The sequence below is a fragment of the Cibotium barometz genome, chromosome 21, assembly GCF_041138505.1.
Source record: "Cibotium barometz isolate CiBa-2024 chromosome 21, ASM4113850v1, whole genome shotgun sequence".
Taxonomy (NCBI): Eukaryota; Viridiplantae; Streptophyta; class Polypodiopsida; order Cyatheales; family Cibotiaceae; genus Cibotium; species Cibotium barometz.
Genome location: NC_141066.1, coordinates 42,937,524 through 42,951,392, shown reverse-complemented (window position 1 = coordinate 42,951,392; position 13,869 = coordinate 42,937,524). Strand labels below are relative to the sequence as shown.

General features: G+C 46.6%; 1 protein-coding gene across 10 annotated transcripts; it reads left to right on the top strand.

Annotated features, from left to right (window-relative positions):
- The first annotated feature begins 290 nt into the window (after positions 1-290).
- LOC147627199 (uncharacterized) lies at positions 291-11,954 on the top strand. Of its 10 annotated transcripts, none has more exons than XM_086815864.1 (7): positions 1,407-1,528; positions 1,669-2,148; positions 4,487-5,491; positions 5,627-6,844; positions 6,950-7,501; positions 7,618-11,527; positions 11,626-11,954. In XM_086815864.1, exons 4-6 carry the CDS (start codon positions 5,713-5,715, stop codon positions 11,322-11,324), a joined length of 5,391 nt encoding a protein of 1,796 aa, XP_086671990.1. In that variant the 5' UTR covers positions 1,407-1,528; positions 1,669-2,148; positions 4,487-5,491; positions 5,627-5,712; the 3' UTR covers positions 11,325-11,527; positions 11,626-11,954. The 10 variants fall into 10 exon arrangements, with proteins under 10 accessions (XP_086671984.1, XP_086671982.1, XP_086671980.1 ...); XM_086815860.1 differs by having other exon boundaries at positions 5,615-6,844; XM_086815855.1 differs by having other exon boundaries at positions 1,669-4,213; positions 5,615-6,844.
- The last annotated feature ends 1,915 nt before the right edge of the window (positions 11,955-13,869 follow it).

Below are 13,869 nucleotides of genomic sequence, written 5' to 3'. Positions count from 1 at the left end.
TTGGGGGAAACAAGCATGCTCATTGCTTAAACCCCTCATTCTTTGATACAAAGAGTATGATATAGCATACATAACTTACATTTTAAAAATTGGGAGTGTAGTTCCATCGACTAGTGAAGCTTAACATAATGGCCTTTACAAATAACAATGATGCTATAAAAAAGAAAGACTTGCACTCGTGTGTAGCTTCTCTGGAGTAGTACACAAACACATTGAAAATATTAATTGGAAGGGAATACCCAAGGCAAAGGATAATGAAATATAGTACATACTCCTTAGGAAAGGGGGTAAACAATGTTTGACAATGCTAGTCATTTTTTTCCATGAAACTTTTGCATTACAATTGTATTTGATACGGGACTCCATGTAGCTTTTTTTAATGAGATATGTTTTATTGATGCTCCCCATGTAACTCCCTCTATTTTTGTGTGTGAAGAAAATGTAAGATATTAGTGTTCCCCATGTAACTCCCTCTATTTTTTATGTGAAGAAAATGTATGTTAGTAAGAAGAAATTATAGTATTTATAGTCACGTGGTAGTCACGTTATCTATTGTTTTCATATAAGAACATGGGCGAAGATTTAGATTGTCAGTAGTAACCCCATGAATTTCTCCCATGTATGCGTCCATATAATTCACATCTTTTTGGGATGTCCAATTATTAGGCAGCTGTGGACACACTGTGGAGGGGACTAGCTTGTGGCTTAGGGAATGTTGGAGTGGAAGATGATACCATGCCCTATTGAAAGATGATTAATAGGACTGTGTATGGAGTGAGAAGCAACAATGAAAGAAGTGTCCCCCATTGAGATCTAGTAGTGATAGAATTGATTTAATTGCAATCGACAGGCGTGTAGTTGAGCTGGTATAACGGTCAGGTTCCACAACGAGGACCCGGGTTCGATGCGTAAGGGACACATAACATATATTCACCTTTCCAACAAAAAAAAAATTTGATTTGATTGCTCTCTAAGGTCTGCTAGTATAATAATGCAATAATGGGCAAACGAGGTGACGTGCTCTATAGAAACTCTTTAAACTGAAGGGTCGCACAGAAGTCTCGTGGGTCGTGAGGGATGGTGCGGTGCTCACTGGCAAAGATCTAAAGTTTTCAACTAAACGGTGCCATTGAATGCCACATGGTGTAGCGGTTTAACACGGCGGTTTTCTGGGGAACCGGACCGCAAAGGCGGATTCAGCGCCTTGAAAAAATGAATGGACGGTCATCATTCATGGGAATCCAGTGCCACGTATGGAAGTGCATACCATCATCTTTGTCATCATCGTCATCATCGTATGCGTAATGCCATGTATGTATGTGTAGGTGGGCCTACCGGATCAATCTTGCTACGCTCGAACCCGAGTTAATTTAAACCACGGTTTGACGTAGCCCTAACCAGGGTGAAGCGGGGTTATCGCTAACCAAAGGGGTTAATCTTAACTAGGGTTAGAGTACAGGTTCAGCCCGCAGTGAAGCAGGCTTTGGCAAAAAAAGAATCAACACAAAGTGTGTTCTGCGTGAACCGTGTACCACTGCTCTCCATTCACTAGCCACTCTGTTTGAGCTCTGTGTGTTGTCACCTGATCTGTTTCATATTTATTTTTACAATCGCTTGCCTCAACACAAATCTGCTGAACATCTCTGCATCTTTTTTTTCGTTTTGCAGAATCTGGCCATACATGCAAGGAGGCGATCCGCGGGACGCCGGAGTTCTTGCGCTTGGTTGATTGATTGCTGCGCAGTGCAGCCTTTACAATCATCTGGGGGTTTGGCAATTTGTATCACAATCCGAGGATTTTACTGAGGCGATCGATGGCTTGGACATATAAGGCATACATGGTGTACCTTGCGATTCAAGCCAGACGGAGCTTGGAGCTTGGAGCTTGGAGCTTGCACAGGGGTGTCTCATGATGGCTGCGATGGCAATTCTATGAGCAGGAGGGCATGCGTGAAGGACGAAGATGTGCGAAGCGTGCTTGAAGGGGCCAACGAGACGATTGTGTGCAGGAGCCATGAATTTCTGAGGGGGTTTGCAGGTTGAGACTTGGGAGATGGAGATCATGGAGTTAAACCCTCGCTAAGACGGGGATGATGATGATGCTATCACTAGAGAAACCTTAGTTAAGGTTGGATCATAACAGAAATGGTAAAATTCGTGTCAGGATTCTTCGGAAAATTGATATATTATGTGTGTAGTAGTTATATGCCAAATTATATTGTATTCAGCTTTAGAGAGAGAATCTAGGCTCTAGAGAGAGAGAGTGGAGGGCGGTTCTGATCGGCGCGGACGCGGAGATGACGGCGACGATGACGGCCCTCCTCGGCAATCTAACCGCAGCGTGACGGAGAACGAGAACCACGTCACACAAATATCGGTGGAAAAGCCACGTCATCTTGTTACGCCACCGCGGCGCCAAACATGCACGTACTGCTACGCTTGGCGAATGGGGTGCCACGCTGGCGAAGTTCACGCACGGGTTTGTTACGTGGACACAGGTACGCCTTTAAGTTAGTGCATGCTTCTGCCACCTCAGCTAGTGGGGGCAGTTGCCACGTTAGCATTGCCAGGTCAGCACTGAAAGTGTTTGCTACGATGGTGTGACCGATTGGATAAGGACCCCATGATAGGCGGGAGGGGGTGGCGACCCATGACCCACCAGAAATGTGCGTGCTCTCATTGAAAGAAAAAGATGGGCGGCATTCAGCAGTGGGTGCACTACATGTGACCAGAGTAAGAAACTAACTTATCCAGGGTTACATCGCAAGCCCTAGGTGAGGACGGGTTGCCGGCGGTAACCGACAAGTGGCGGTATCGGCCTCTTTGTCGTCGTCTTCTTTCATTCTCTCAACTTCATCATCTTCGTTCTTTGTGTCTGCTTTTTCCATGCGCGGGAAGAATTACTCTGTAGCCACACACTTTTTTTTCTCTCTGGATGTGGGAACTGGGCTATATTATAATACAGACTGCACTGTGTGTGGCGGGGTCGTCCTGCTCGCCGTCGTCTTTTACCCCTGTAGTTTATAAAATTTTGTGTTTTTTCTGTGCTTTTTTTTTGTGGGTGCTTACAAGTGCTGTTCCCCAGAAGGACGGGCACCGCGAGGAACCATCTCCACCCGGCCATACCCACGTTTTGTTCGTTCTCTTCCTCCGCTCCTGAACGTGACTCTGTGCGGAACACAGGAAGAAACCCTAATCAACACCATAAGCCGCCCACTTCCCCATTCTTCCTCCGATTTGAATTCTGATTTGACCAATCAGCCTGTTCATCGACTAATCTGGCAGATGTCTAGCAGGACGAAGCCCTAATCCAGCAGGAGGAAACCTTAATTGGATCAAGAAAAACACACGGGAGGAGTTCTGAGCAGATTTACTATTCTGGGCTTTATTTTGGTTATGGGCGAAAGCAGGATTTCTTCATTGAGAAGCAGCACCTAAAAATTGTTTCCATCATTTATTTTGGTGGACGCCCGCTAGCCCTTTTTGCTGTTTTTGCTGCCTGCTTGTAGTAAAAAAAAAGAGGCCTCCCCTTCCATAGTTCCACCGATCTGCTCTATCCACCCTTCTTCTCCGTTGATTCTTTGTGCTCTGTGTTGTGGGTTTTCCTTCATCTTTCCGCCTGTGGGTTCATCTCTCTGCCTCTGCTTCTCTTGCAGTGTGGCTGCGTCTGTTTCATCTTGCGGTTTCTGGTTTTTCTCCCAGCATCCCAGATTAGAAACGTTCCTATAGTCAACCCACCCCCTCGTCTCTTTCCCTTCATGGATTATCCCCCCTCTTTCCCCCCTTTCTTCTCTCGCCTCTCTTTTCCCCCTCTCTCCCCTGCTGACTAATTTTTCCTAAGAACAACCCTACCCTTATCCTGCACACCATGGTTACATCAGGAGTTCCTCTCGCTCATAGCCATGCCCGCTGCTCCATATTCGAAACCTGAGGTACAGGCAGATGTATAGCTCCGGCGGCGGGGATGCTCGATCCGCGGCCACACCAAGTGCTGGAGATTCTGCGTCTTCCATGCCTCCCGACCACCCCTCTGCTGTTGTGTGGGACAGGCAAGCTTTTGGCAGGGACAAGTTTGATCGAGCAGACAGGGATAGGTACTCTTCCACAAAGAAAGATTGGTCTGTGGACAACAGATCTTCTTCTCACAGATCCTCCAGCCCCCTCTTCTCGAACGGAAGCTTGCCAGGACCCCCTAGCAAGAGAAGGGCTCTAGGTGCTCTCCCTTTTGGCTCTATTTTTGTTTTGGTTTCTTTGTTTCTGTGTTGGGTTCTTGCCCTTCTTGGCGTTTTCAGCTGCAAAATCGACTTTTGTACCGTGGCTGTGGAGTGGACAGTTTCTTTTGCAGTTACCCGAGTGGGTGCTTCAACTGCCGCTTCAAAATTTTCTCATACAGACTGCGTTTTGTGAGGGTTGTGCGTTAGGGTTAGGGTTATGGAAGGTGGCTTTTCTTCTTATACTGCTTTTCTGTGGCTGTTGGGTTTTACAGGTAGGCATGGACCGGTTGTTGAAAATGGCAGATATGGAAGTGCAGTAGTCGGCCGCGTTTCTGAATCTTCCTCCTCCCTTCGGTCACCTTCAGAGAATGGCAAGGCTGAGAGAGATGCTTGCAGCTTGTCTAGTGGCCCCAGTCCAGGGTATAGCGGCAGCCCTAGCACAGAGAGACCCAAGAAAGACCTAGATAGACACCATTTCCGAGACTCTCATCTCTCCCCTGGTGATACCAGGCCTGCTTCCAGCCCCCAGGTTGACTCCTCCTCCCGGCCTAATGGAAACCAGAATGCTCTGGAAGGATGGGACCGTGAAAAATCAAAGTTTAGCAGCTCTCCCTATGCCTGGGTTACACCCCACAGAGACCGAGATTTCAGGGAGAGGGCTTGGAGCAGGTCTGACTACCACAGAAAAACATGCGGTCTTCCAAAGCTTGACTCTTCGAGAGAGTGGAGTCTTGGAGACCGAGAGCTTCTGGAGGGAAGAATAGACAGGTATGGCAGTGCCTCCAGCAGGGACCTGACTTTTTCAGATGTTTTGAGTGTCAACAACAAAGAGCTTACTCTTCATGAGCGGAGGAGTAGGGACAGGAGTCTGTACAGTGGGCTCTCTCCACGGACCCCTGCTTGCCCTCCCACTGCTAATTCTTACCTTGAAGATAATGGCACTGGTTCTGTCCGTCCTGAAGTGCTGGGGACTGTCTCACCTCACCAACTCTCCCCCCTACAAAGCTCTGGCTCACATGACTTTAACCGAGATGACATAGTTCTTTCCTCTTCCAAGAAAAGGCCACGCCTCACCTGGGGCCAGGGTCTTGCCAAGTATGAAAAGGAGAAGACTGAGGAAGATCCATCAACTGTCAAGAAGCCTGAGGAGGGGAGTCATCATGAAGGGATTCACACACATGCTGCTTTGGATTATCTAGAACATTCTTTAGAGAATGGCAATGTTCTTCCTTGTCAAGGCAGTTGCCACCCATGCGAAGAGCAGCTACGTAACTCAGGTTAGAATTTGCTTAATATTTCATACTGCCTAACCAGTTACTCTGCTTCAAGAGTCAGTCCTGTGGGCTTCTTGCATATGTCTCATGTTTGGTCAGGTTAGTAATTACTCTTTTTCTCAGTAGATTGTTCTTCAGGTGGTATACAGAGCAATGCCCAAGTGGAACCTTCTCAGACATCCTGTCAAGAATCAATTGCCTGCTCCAGTCTGGAGGCATGTACTATGGAAGTTTTATCAGATAAACATGCTAATGATTCCAAGAAGCTAGATAGCTTGCTGCCAGCTCTCTCTGAAAATGTGGTCCCAGTGACTTCAGCTTTACAGCCTTCAATTTTACACTGTGTGCAAGTGTTCTTGGAAAGCTATCAGAGAGAGACATCAGATGTGTCCAAGGATGTTCTCACACAGCATGTGGAGAAAGTGGAATTTGAGATCGATCTGGTGGAGAAGGAGATTGTGAAACTAGATAATGAGCACGGTGTTCGGGTGCTGTTGCCCAAGAGTGATGAGGTAGAGACACTACCAGATCAAGCTTTTAGTGTGCCTGTTACCTCTGGCTTGAATTCTCCTGTGGGTGTCTTTGAGCTTCCAGCATCTCCTTGTTCTGCTGTACAACTGCAGCCGTCCATGCAATGTATGGCTTCTCCAGCCCTCACTGGTTCTCCATCTGAAGGTGTTCTCACTCGGGACAAGAGTGTGGAAGGAGTGCCCATATGTCAGGTTGTAGCAGCGTATGGACAGGAATTATTGAACGAGCATGGAGCTATGGATGAGGTTATGCACGACACAAGTGTGCAAGGTGGGTGTCATACGATGGGGCAAAGTGTTGTGTCTGCTGCTGAAAGTGAAGTGTGTGCTGCTCAGCCTGTTGATGCTGGTTGCCATGGGGTGAAAGGGGACATTGAATGTGTTGAATCTGATCAGGGGAGAGCTAGTGCAAAAGAGAGTGGAGATTCGATTGCGTCTCTTTTAATTTCAAATCGAGAGACTGCTGAACAGTCTTCGAGTGCTCTATCTCACCTGAATGCTCCTGGCATGGAGACAATCCTGCAGGCTGGAAGGCTGTATGGCAGTCCTCAAGAAGCCCACATTTGGAAACTCAATGCAGAAAGCCATGAAAGGAAAAGAAGATTTCTGGTGTGTAAAGTTGCGGAAGAGAAAGGCAATGTGAGATTTGCAGAGGGAGTTCTAGCTGTCAAATACAGGGCTCAGCGAGAGTCATGGAAGCAAGAGCAGATTGGCAACTTTTATAAAAAAGATCGTGATAACATTCTTCGGCTCTTTGAGGCAGATCAAAGGAATGGCAGCGTCCCCCCAACCCAACGATCCTCTTTGAGGCTGTGTGTTGTAACAGGTAAGTCTTTCTTGCATGCAAATAATTACTGAATGTAGGCTAATATGTCCTCGTTTCCTGTGGCTTTACTTCATAGTGATCTTATGCTAGGATGTTTTCCTGTAGGTCCTACTGTGCCAGTTGCCAACAGTGAGGAGGTTCAAGTAGCTAGAAAGCTCATAAGCGAGCCTCCGATCGAGAATGAAAGAGAGTATTTGAGAATGCCATCTATGCTCTTGGGAAAGAAAGAGAGAGCTCTTCACAGGTTTGAGACAAAGAATGCTCTGGTTGAGGATCCGATTGCTGCGGAGCAAGAGCGGACAGCCATGAATCCATGGTCAGCAGAGGAGAAGAAGATCTTCCTGGATAAGTATTCCTTGCTTGGGAAGAACTTGAGCAGAATCGCATCTTTTCTTGAACATAAGACTGTAGCTGATTGTGTTCAGTTTTATTATCGGAATCAGAAGACCGAAGAGTTTGAGAAGGTGCGCCGCAGGCATCAGCTGAAGAAGCGGAGGGACTCTCGGTCTAGTGCCTTGTATCTTGCAACAACTACATCAGTCAGCAGCAGGCACCGAGAAGCAAATGCTGCCTGCGTGGAAGGCTTAACCTTGGTTGCTGCTGCTGCAGCTGCAATGTCGGAACCTAGAGATTTTTCAAGGGGGGTTAGGAATGCAGGTAAGAGACAATTGAACACTTTTCCTTTATGCTGAATAAATATTCTGTATAATCATTGAAGTGGGTAGAAAGAGCGTTATCACTGCTATTTTGACCTTTTTAGCTTTGTCATGCAGCTACAAATTCTTGTCCCATAAGTAGTACCAGCTCCAAGGCGTACCGGGAAAGACATCTGAACAAGCAAGCTTTTAACTCTTCTGCTCTGGCAGGGAAGGGTGGCAATGGAGAGCTGCTAGGGGGTAAGGGTGCCCGGAACATGCACAGCCGATTGCTTAAGGGATCTCATGAAGAAGCTGATTCACAATGGACTGACAGTGAAAGGGAGCTTTTCGTGAATGCTGTAGCCATGTTTGGGAAAGATTTTCACAGCATTTCTTTGTACATTGGTACAAAGAATCAGGGGCAGTGCAAGTCTTTCTTCAGTAAAGCTCGCAAGCGCCTGGGTTTGGATCAGCTTGTTGAGCATCACAAGGCAATCCTACAAGGTGCAATAGAACAGAATGAGAACACTGCTAAGCAGATGGACGTTATGAAAGTTGAACCTGCCATCAATTTGGAAGGTGGTCTGTCAGAACGGCAGTGCAGGATTGAGAGGTCTCCCCTCCATGTGGATATGTACGCTGCATGTTTGGCATCTGAGCAGTGTGAGATACCTCAGGAAAACCATGACCTTGAAGAGGTTTCTGCAATCAGTGCTTTGAAATCCTTGCAAGCAGCTGGTCATGCTGAGGGTGTATTGCCTGGCATGAGTGATGTCTGTAATCCTGTGCCAAGGGCCCTCGACAATCCTGTGAAGCAGGAGGGTTGCTCTTATATTGATAGTGGAGACAGAGTAACAGGAGTTTCCTGCAATCCTCAGTGGATTGACATCCCCCCTATAGATGTTCAAGGCTGCACTGCAGATGAAAGCTTGGTTTGTGGGGAGATTTTGCAATTGAAGGCAGAGTCCACTAGTGTGAAGATGGAACCTTTAGTTGCACCAAACCTTGCCAAGGGGGTTTGCAATGCAACACCCTCACTTGTCCATGTGATTGCTCCACCGAGGCTAGTGTCAGCTTTGCTACCTAATTCTCTCCCTGTAGCCCCTGTGTTGCAGTCTGCACAAGTAAAAGACAAGGGTCTGAAGGTAACGGAGACAAAGGCTAGAAGAGAACCCACGTCATGGACTCAAGAAGAGAAAGAAAAGTTTGTTGATATACTCAAAGCCCATGGTAAGAATTGGGACCGCCTCCGCGAGAGTCTACCGGCCAAATCTCTCACTCAGATCAAAACCTATTTTCAGAACTCGAAGGCAAAACTAGGTTTGGGGTCTGAAGGGACTCTTAATGGTAATGGAAGATCATGGAAGAGGAAGGCGGATGATTCAGATTCGAGTAGCAATGCAGGGTCTGGAGGGCAAACTGCACCACAGAAAGCACCTGTGCTTTCAGATGATGGAAGCTTGAAGGTCAGCCCAAGCATGGTGGTTCCTTCTGGAGGCTTAGGCAGCAATGTGGTTGCTGCTGAAGCTCTTGTCTATGCTAATCTCTTTGGTAGAAACTTGCTGGAGGATTCTATTAATGCACAGAAGGTTTTTCATACCATGGGGCTTGCTCCAAATTCTTCAACTCCAGGTATTCTTCCAATGTTTAATTCTGCTATTTTTCCCTCACCCAACATGCGCCCTGCCCAGCAGTCATATATCCACTCTGCTTCTATGAAGACACAGCAGATTGCAAATCATCAGCAGCCCCAGCAGTCTCTCTCACCCTTGGTGGCTGTCCAGCCAATTTCTTCTACAGGGATTCACCAAGTGCAGCAGCAGCAACAACCCATGGCCCGGACACATCAAGATCTTCCTATACCTGTACCTCAGCATTTTCACAAGCAACCTGCCCAGCAACAACCGCAATCAAACCAGCAGGCTTTACTCCAGCAGCAGCAGCAGCAAGTGGTGCAACAGTTGCAACAACAGGTGGCAGAAGCTGTGTTGCAGCAGCAATTGCAGCCTCAGCTTGGTCAGAGGCAACAACAACAACAGCAACAGCAACAGCAACAGCAACAGCAACAGCAACAGCAACAGCAACAGCAACAGCAACAGCAGCTTCAGCTCTCTGCTCAACAAGTTCCACATCTTCATCAACAGGTTCTAAGTCATCATCAGGCTCAGTCCAATCAGGTATTATCTCAAGCTGTTAATCAGCTGTCACAGGCTTCTAGTCAAGCTGTGGGCTTGCCGCTTGGGAATATTAGTCAATCTATAGCTACTGGTCAGCAGCAACAGCAGCAATCGGGGCTATTTCAATCTCAGCTTTATCAAATACATGCAAAGTCACAATCCCTCCTGCAGCAGCACCAGCAGACACCGCAGCTTCAGCAACTACAGCTTCTGCAGCTTCATCGGCAGCAGCAGCAGCAGCAGCAGCAGCAGCAGCAGCAGCAGTCGCAAATGCAGCAAGCCCAAGCTCAAGCTCAGCAGGTGCAGAATCTGACTCCTCAGTTGCATCAGCAGAGCTATACTCTTCTCAATGAGCAACAGCAGCAGCAACTGGCTATCCTTAGGGGGGTCATGCAAGTGTCAAGTGCCAGTGCTGAGGCCTCAAAGCAGAGTGATTCTGATTTTCAAACCTTTGCCAAGTCTCAGCAAGGTGCTTGTGATGACCTACATCAGCAACTTGTAGTTTCTCAAGCCAGTCAGGCACCAAGTAAATCCCAAGCTATTTCAGAAGTACAATTTCGTGCTGGTGATGTCAAGCTGTTTGGTCAGTCCCTTCTTTTGCAGCCGGCATCTGCCAATCAGCAACCAAGTGGGCAGATCTCTTCTGCATCATCCCCACAAGGAGATTTCTCTGCAGCCTCCACCAGCTTCATTGTAGGTAAAACCTCCACTGACTCACTTTCTAAAGTACCTGGAGATTCTTTCATGCGAGGGCAGGGATGGCATCAGATCGTGTGGCCGACTGCTGCTTTTGGTAATGGTGGTTCGAGCAGTACTGTAGCTAATATCCTACAAGGAAGCACCGCTGTTGGTATCGAAGGTGGTGATTTGGAGCATCACAGTGTTCAAGAAGCAGTTGCTCGAATGAATGAAAGGCTTATTAGAGAGGCAAGGGACATGGATGATGGTCAGGCCAGTGATATTACCTCCTTTCCTCATTTGGCTTGGGTGCAGGATGCTAGGGATTTCTCCAGTGTACTTACAAGCTTGGATCCTGGTTTGCTATCTGATCCAGCAAGCTCGCTGTGTGGACAATCTGGTGAAATTAAAAGACCTGAGAACAACGGGCGAAGGTCTGATCAGCTGGTGAACCTGGATCATGGGATAACAGTGAACAAAAGCAGAGGGCAAGAGTTTAGCCCACTCCCTGCAATTGCTGGAGGGCAGGTGGTGGCATCTCAAGGCCTACCTCGTGTTTTGGATGCGTTGGTTGCGTTAGCCGAATGGCGGTTACAGAATTCAAGTGGTGGCAGTGGGAGGCTAACAGACGAGTTTCTTAGTCAGTCCTGGGAAGCCCTTCAGAGAGATCCTGGCTCTTTAGTAGAGGCAGGGAAGGCTAGTGGATCTCTTGCACAGATGTATGCTGGAGGCCCAGATATGCTGCAGCACCTGAAAGAGCGCCTCCTTTACTCTCAGTCCCATCTCATGCATCTCCATCCAGGTGCTGGAGGCGGCGTGTGGGCCGGCTCGAGTGGTCAAGTGCATTTGAGTGACGCTCAGCATGCGCTTGCCCAGTCATCCTCTTCCTTCCGTGTACACAATGGGGTGCACAATCCTGCCAGGTCAGATGAGCTGGGAATGATTGAAGCACGAGATATGGATGGCAGTGGGGGTGCAGTTGGATAACATGCTTGTGTATTGGCTGACACGGCCAGGCTTGCAGATTTTCTGAGCTCGCAAATATGTTTACCCTCGCTATTTTGGCCCAAGCAATTCCGAGGGAAGCACAAGTGGGACCCTTGTCCAGCTCGGAAGATGTGGTGGCGCTTTCTTGCTTATCTGTTTCTTCAGTGTTGGGCGCCTCATTTGCAGGATGTGTAGATGCGCAGGTAATTGTCCGTTGTGGTCAGCCGCACTTGAATTTGAATTTTATGTATTCTTGTTCCCTTGCTTTTAGCTCTCAATAACAGTCATTTTAATGGAACAGGCCTCTGGTGTAAGTTTGTGCATCTACTTCCAGTGCAAGGGTGTACCATGCCTGTGAGAAGTGTTCAAGTTGAGGAAGTTTCTGGAGGGCTGCTTGGCTACTGCAACTAAGAGTCCGGACAAAAAATTCAGGTTACTAAAGTCAACTGGAATGAGTGCTTTTCCTTCTCATAGGAGGGAGAGTTCCGCAAGAAAAGAAAATTTCCCCACTGAGATGAGCACCAGTAAATAGGCTTTCATGCCCTTTGTAATATGCAGCAGCATGCAATGCATTCATGGGAGCTGTTTTCAAGCTCCAATGTTTTAAAAGGTGCCCAATATTTTTTTCAACATGTATATTGTTCTCTTAGGGCTTCTACTCATTCATCTGATTTCTTGGCCATGTTTAAGCTGTGCTCTGGTTGTTTTTCTCAATAGCCAAGTTCTGCGTATGAATCATGATTTTGTGATTAGTGGCTAGTCAAACACTTACTGGGGTGGATCAAGGATGTAGGTGTTTGAGGCTTTACCAGACATGTCTGGAGGGGGCGATCTCATCTGCCTGGCAGGGGAGATTTGTGAAGACCCTTAGAGTATATGAATGGGAGATCATAAGTCAACATCCCCAATTTTTTGTGGAGGTGTTTGAGGCTTTACAGACATGTGAAGAGGGAGGTCTCACCTGCCTGGGAGGGGAGATTTGTAACTACGCTTAAAATATATGAATGGGAGATCATGAGTCAACATGCCCAATTTTGTACAGTTTTTTACAGGAAAAACTTGTTGACGAAGTTCTTTGCATTACCTGTCAACAAGGCTGTTGTGGTTTGAATTTGCCATTTAAGTACAGATTCTTGTTCACACATGTTGCATTTGTGAACCCCCATTCAAAAGGCTGTTGCTCTCCTGGTTGTCCTTAAACAAAGGTATTAGACCGTACACCTTGTTTGTATGAAGTGGTGCAGGAAGTGGCCTCAGTTGAGATTCGTGCCATAGGATGCAGGCAATGTGGATGCTTTGCCATAACGGAAGATGATGAAAAGTTCTTAATTCGGGGGACAAAGACGTATCCTAATAGTTGGTAAAAGGCCTGGAAGTTTTTGAGACCAGAGGCCACTAGTGTTACAAACAGCCCAAGCCATTCCAAACAAGGTATTCATGCTTTGAAGCAGTTCTAGTAAACAATGGGCCTTGTGGCAATTGTCTTGCATTAGAACCGTCTCTTGCAGGTCAAAAATGGCATTCCACATTTAATCCAATGGATTGTGCGGTGGCTTGCAGGGTTCTCTTGTGTTACCCTCTAGCTAGTTTGCAATCAGACTCAGTGAAAGAATTTAAAAAGAAAGAAAGTTTGCTGGTTGCTCTGAAATGAATGCGTACAAAGCTACTCTCACTAAGAGTTGTTATCTAAAGGCTTCTCACAAAGCTATTGGACATTGCTCTTAGAACTCTTTTCTCAGGGGAACTGATGCTCCAAACTCTACTCAGAAAATCTAGAAGAAAAGGCCATTTATAATACCAGCTTTATTATCTTTTTGAGTGTGCAACCATTAGATACATTGACAGAAAACAAGCATTTGGAGGTGCGAGCGAAAGGCAAGGTCCATGGAGTGTTTCATATGAACTCCACTAACTAGCTGTGTACTTGTTGTTTGTGTATGCTTGATGACAATAATTGGCGTATGCTTGATGACAATAATTGGCAGAGCAAAAACGAGGAGGATAATTTTACATTGTACACAACACTTCAATGTCGTAAAGTTTAGTTACGTTTGCACTCCAAAGCCAACTCATGAACGAGGATTTTTAGGACAACGCATCACAATGGCCCATTGGCACGAGCTTATTTAGTGTCGCATGTTGTATCTTGTTCTTGCTTCTTTAACTTTTAAAATTATGTGCATGTTTACGTTTGTGAATAGGATGATCATGAGTATAGCAAGTTAAGTCCAAACATCTACCCATAAATATCAACCAATGAAACTAAGGTTTAGTTTTTTTTTCCCCCCAAAAACTTGCTCTCTCTCTCTCTCTCTCTCTCTCTCTCAATATTATATACAATCATCTTAGTATACACTTTCTCTTTGTGTTTGGGCTTGATTTCTTCATTTTGCTCCTGATAGGCGATCTTTCACCCACATGGGTATCTAAGTTCTTGTGGCTCCCTTGTAGTATCGTTGTGGTAACAGCATAGCCTCCTTTGGTACCCATCAAGTTTGGCTCTATTTCATTGGTTCACTTTTCCATTGTGGTTTGCCAGTGGTGT

Coding starts and splice junctions, on each gene's coding strand:
- LOC147627199 (XM_086815854.1), top strand. CDS start 3,943: ATGTATAGCTCCGGCGGCGGGGATGCTCGATCCGCGGCCACACCAAGT. Junction 6,845..6,949: donor GAGGCTGTGTGTTGTAACAG/GTAAGTCTTTCT, acceptor GTTTTCCTGTAG/GTCCTACTGTGCCAGTTGCC. Junction 7,502..7,617: donor AAGGGGGGTTAGGAATGCAG/GTAAGAGACAAT, acceptor TTTGTCATGCAG/CTACAAATTCTTGTCCCATA.